Raw genomic sequence first — 4,631 nt, forward strand, 5'->3', positions numbered from 1 at the left:
ACTGTCTCTCCTAGTTTGTCGGCTGTGCTTTCAAGAAGCTGGGGACCCGGAGACGTTCGGGGAGTTCCTTCAGAAAGACGGCCTCGGCGTGCACTATTTCTGTCTCGTGAGTATGAGGGCCTTGTGCTTGAACTCGGCCTCAGAGCCGTCCCCTTGGCTATCTGGCATCTTTAGACGAGCTTTTCTGAAAACCCAGCTCTGTCAAAGTGATAATACCTGCCTGGTAAAGTACGTCAAAGTGCACGCTCCACTGGGCATGAAGTCCTGGCAGTACCCAAACCACACGCCCCAACCGCCCCCCTCCACCACCAGTCGCTGGTGAGCTGCCCTCCAGTGCTCGCTTCCCTTAGGTATCAGCTGCGTGCCGTCAACTCAAAGTGGGAGGAGTCTGTACCCATGTGAGGGTGTGCCGCTTGATGAACGTATTTCTACTTATCTACCATCCCAACCAATCAAAAGAAATAACCTTCTCATGAGTCCAGGTCTCCTTGCAGTGAATTTCTCTATGGTGACCCCCATCCTGGTCCTTATCACCAGAGCTTACTGCTGCCTCTTCTTGTGCGCCGCGTCGCAGAAGCACACGGGTGCCTGCGCTGGTGTGCACTGCCTTCTCTCTCTCCACAGAATGACGGGCGGCCCGCCCACGCTGTGGTGTGTGTCAGGTCTTGAGCCGTCTTTATTTTCCTATTGCATGAATGTGGCCAGGGTTGCTTATCTGTTCGCATGTTGGTGAGCATCTGAATTGTTTCTCTCTGGGGCTGCTCTGCATAAAGCTACGACAGACATTGGTGTGTCGACGTGTGTTCAGGTTTCCTGCATCGTCAGCCTCTCAGAGTTGGGGTCTTTTGTGTGCTTCCTGCCCCAGAGAGTCTCGCCGACAGAAGCAGGCTGCCACATCTTTCTCCCTCGGAGCAGCAGGGGAAGTGGGTTCCAGCCACGGCCTTTCGGACCGGTGCTTAAACCACTGCGCCACCAGGGCCCCTCTGTTGTACACTGTGTTGAACTTGACAAAAACTGCAGTCATTTTCCAAAGTGGTGGTGTGGTTTGACGTTCCCAATCGCTATCCAACAGTCTGCGCCTTCCCATTGACCAGCTCCTGCGGTGCCTGGCTAGCCCGTGGAGGCTCTGGTGCTTCTCTGGGGGCCGGCAGCGGTGGTGAGCCTCCTCTGTGCTTTGTTGTGTGACGTGTCTGCGCGGCATTGTGCCCCTCTGAAAACCCGGGCTGTCTTAGGACTGCGTGGCAGGTGTTCTTCAGATTCTGGGTAGAAACCTTTGATCAGACCTATGTACTGTGACTGCTTCTGCCTTTTCATGTACTTAATGCTTCTTTCAAAGGAAAACAGCTTTTACGTTTCCAACCAAGTCCACTTCACCAAGATTTTCTTTTATGGCTAGTGTGTCTTGTGTCTCAAGAAGCATGGCCCCTGCGCAAGGATGACACGCAAATTCGTGAAGCGTTCCATATTTTAAAAAAAAAAGAAAAAGAAATCTTTGCCTCCCCATGGAATTGCCTTGGTGCACTGGCCACACCAGAGTTGACCCGTTGTCTGTGGATCTGTTTTCTGAGTACCAAGTGCCAGCGTGTCTGGCCGTACACCAATACCATCAATAGTCACCTTGCTCACCAGCTCAGGTGACCTGTAGGACAGACGCAGCATGGTCCCCGTGGATCCCCAGACTGCCCGCCTCTTTCCCAGGGCAGCTGGGGGTCAAGCTGCAGGCGTTAGCAGGGACGATGCCATGCGTGCCCATGCTGCCACCAGGCACCTTCCCTCGATCCCTCGGTGAAATTAAGTCCCTGAAACTAAATCCCCCAAACCTTTTCAGAGATCGTTTCTGTTATTAGGCTCTTATCTTTCCCGTGTAAACTTTGTAGTCAGCCTGTCAGTTTTTCTTTTTTTTAATGCTGCTGGAATTGTGACTGCATCGGGTTTATAGATCAATTTAGGAAAAACCGACAACAAGGAGTCTTCTCACCCTTGAACACGGCGCACCTGTCTGTTTGGGCTTTCAAACTGAAAGCTCGGGAGTGTTTTGTCCTTTGAGTGAGTGGTGCTTCCATGTACGTTGTGAAATTTACTCTTAAATGGATCACTATTCTTGTGCTATATTGTAAATAGTTTACCTTTCTCAGTTCACTGTTGCTGGCATGTGGACACACAGTTAATTTCTTGTGTATGGACTTTATACACAGCACTAAAGTCACAGATTGGCTGAGCCGTCTTGCGTCTGGGTAGGTGCCCCAGTGTCTCGTGTGTCCAGACAGCTCTGCTTCGTCCTGCCGTCTCTGTCTGACTGTGCGAGCACTGGCAAGGACATGCCCTCCGGTGAGCAGGAGTGTGAGTGCACACAGCTCGCTGGTCTCTTCCCCAGCCGCAGACGGCAGCACCCTTTACTGCCCTGCGACCTGCAGGTTTCTCGTTGATCCTTTGACCCAACTGAAGACGTCCTCTTTTGCTGGGAAAGGTCGATGCGCTGGGTCTTACTGACCACCTCTTCTGCGTCTGGTGAGATGATGGTGATGGTTCCCCTTTGTCAGGGTGGTTTATTGCATGGTGGCTGCGGTCAGCCCTGCGGGGTCGCGTGCCGTCATGCCAGAATCGGTGCGCTCACATTTGGCCGGCTCTGGCAGCACGAGCTCTGTCAGGGTGAAAACAAGCCAGGTCTGCACAGGGCTTGTCTGGCTCGGTGTCACTGACGTCCGCAGGGAGCACGTCGCTCTCCTTGGGTGCCGTCCTCTGTCCTGTAGGGCCTGCCTGTCGCAGAGGTTTGAGGTGTTTGGGCGTGCTGAGACGCATCCTCTGTGAGAGAGTGCTCACAAGGCTTCTGATCCCACATGCTCCTCCTGACAGGAAGCCCCTGCAGCAACAGTGCAGAGAAGGCACAGCCCCTTGAGGCAGGTGCTGTCGGTGCAGAGTGCACCTGTTTGAACATCGCTGGGAGAGCGTGCAACTGCCACCCAAGCGACCTCGAGCTCACCAGCCTGTTGGGTCACCAGTCCTGTAATGTAAACGCAGAAATAGCCAGACGCCTAAAAGTAAAAGTTAAATTGAAATGTAAAAATAGCGAGACACCCCCCTCCCCCCATGTCACATGTCCCGCAATCACTGCCGGCGCCCAGCCCCTCCCGGTGTCTCACCGCGTTCTTGGTGGGGGTGCTGACCTTGGACCCCGGGTCACAGCGGTTTAGCCTCCTTGTCCTTGATCTCCCACTTCAGGCGCCACCGCTCTGGGGACATTTTAGGCACAAAGGGCCCTTTCTAGTACATTTTAAAGAGAAGCCCTGCTTCTCCCTCCTCCCCCGACACAGGATGGCTGTAGTCGGGTCTGCCTACCCCTTGCTGAGGGCGGACGCTCTGAGAAGACCCCTCTGTTCTGGGGACAGGACAGCAGGAGGGGGGAGTGTGGGTTCCATGCGCCTGGACCCTGTGGCCTCTCTCTGTATGACCCTGGCCTGCGGCACCTCGGGAGGGTCCGAGGGTACTGCATGGCCCTGGGCAGCATGTGCATGGTAGGGCTGTGGTGAGCACACAGCGAGTTGATGCCTAGGGAGCCTTTCCCAGCACACCAGATGAGAGGGCGTCACACAGGTGGACCGAAGCCCACGTGACAGCATCCAGCACGCCCCCACACCCACCAAAGGAGGTGATGGCACTGGGGGAGGCTGTGAGGGTGGAACGCAGTGGGACTGCCACCCAGCTCCACCTGCCTGCAGCAGGGTGTGGCCTCTGCGCCTGCGGCTCAGTGGAAGTGTTTGCGTCTCCCCTCCACGACAGGGTCGACTGTAGAACCCACCTGCCCCAGTTGTCACAAAAATCCAACGAGCTCAATTTTTAAAGGGCCCTGGTACGTGGCACTGTGGCAGCCACTTTTAGGGAAAGGGCACTCTGAGCACGCTCTGTACCCCCTGACCACCCGGTGCTGCTGCCCTCAGATCCTGTCTAGCAAGCTGCCACAGAGGGGCCAGTCCAACAGAGGCTTCCATGGATTCCTGCCCGAAGACATCAGAAAAGAGATCGCTCGGGCTGCTAGGAAGGTTAGGCTGCCCTGGCACAGGGAGCTGGGGGGCCTGGGGAACCGGGGGTGGGGGGCAGGGGCAGGTTTCTCTGCCTCTTCTCACACTGCTTCTTTTGTTGTTTCCTGGGGGTGGGTAGAAGTTCAAGGACTCTTGGACCTCTTACCTGGGGGTTTCTTTGGACAGATGCCCACACTTCAGTGATATAGTGGCCCAGAGGAGGCGAGGGTGGAACACGTGGGTGGGCAGAGCACAGCCCGACCCTGGGAGCCCTTGAGGGATTTTCAGGACCACCAAGGAAAAGGGCAAAGGCTGCAGCACAGATGTCTGTCTGTGTGTCTGTGTGTCTATCTGCTGGGGAGCAGGAGGGGTGGAGGTGCACTGCCCGGTCTCATCTGCAGGTCTGTTTCGTGTGCAAGAGAAAGGGAGCCGCCATCCACTGCCAGAAAGAGCGCTGTGGCAGGAACTTCCACCTGCCTTGTGGCCGACAGCGGGGCTGCCTCTCACAGTTCTTTGGAGAGTACAAGTGAGTGTGGGAGGGGGCAGGGGCACTGCCCGCTCCCTTGTGCCCCTGCTGCTGTTTAGCCTTTCGTGAAGCCAGTGCTGGGCTCTCAC

The 4,631-nt window shown here is 55.8% G+C and overlaps 1 protein-coding gene and 1 pseudogene across 2 annotated transcripts in view; both read left to right on the forward strand.

Moving 5' to 3' along the window:
* PHF7 (PHD finger protein 7) overlaps positions 1–4,631 on the forward strand; it is a 13,514-nt gene that overhangs the window by 3,954 nt on the left and 4,929 nt on the right. For both annotated transcript variants that reach the window (XM_045297532.1, XM_045297533.1), the window contains exons 4-6: positions 15–106; positions 3,936–4,037; positions 4,418–4,542. In XM_045297532.1, the coding sequence (XP_045153467.1) occupies positions 15–106; positions 3,936–4,037; positions 4,418–4,542 (319 nt within the window). The remainder of the gene's footprint in view (positions 1–14; positions 107–3,935; positions 4,038–4,417; positions 4,543–4,631) is intronic.
* On the forward strand, positions 1,376–1,470 carry LOC115872123 (annotated as a pseudogene).

The sequence above is a fragment of the Echinops telfairi genome, unplaced genomic scaffold (assembly GCF_000313985.2).
Source record: "Echinops telfairi isolate 266 unplaced genomic scaffold, ASM31398v2 ScPeMD7_7420;HRSCAF=8458, whole genome shotgun sequence".
NCBI classification, from domain to species: Eukaryota; Metazoa; Chordata; class Mammalia; order Afrosoricida; family Tenrecidae; genus Echinops; species Echinops telfairi.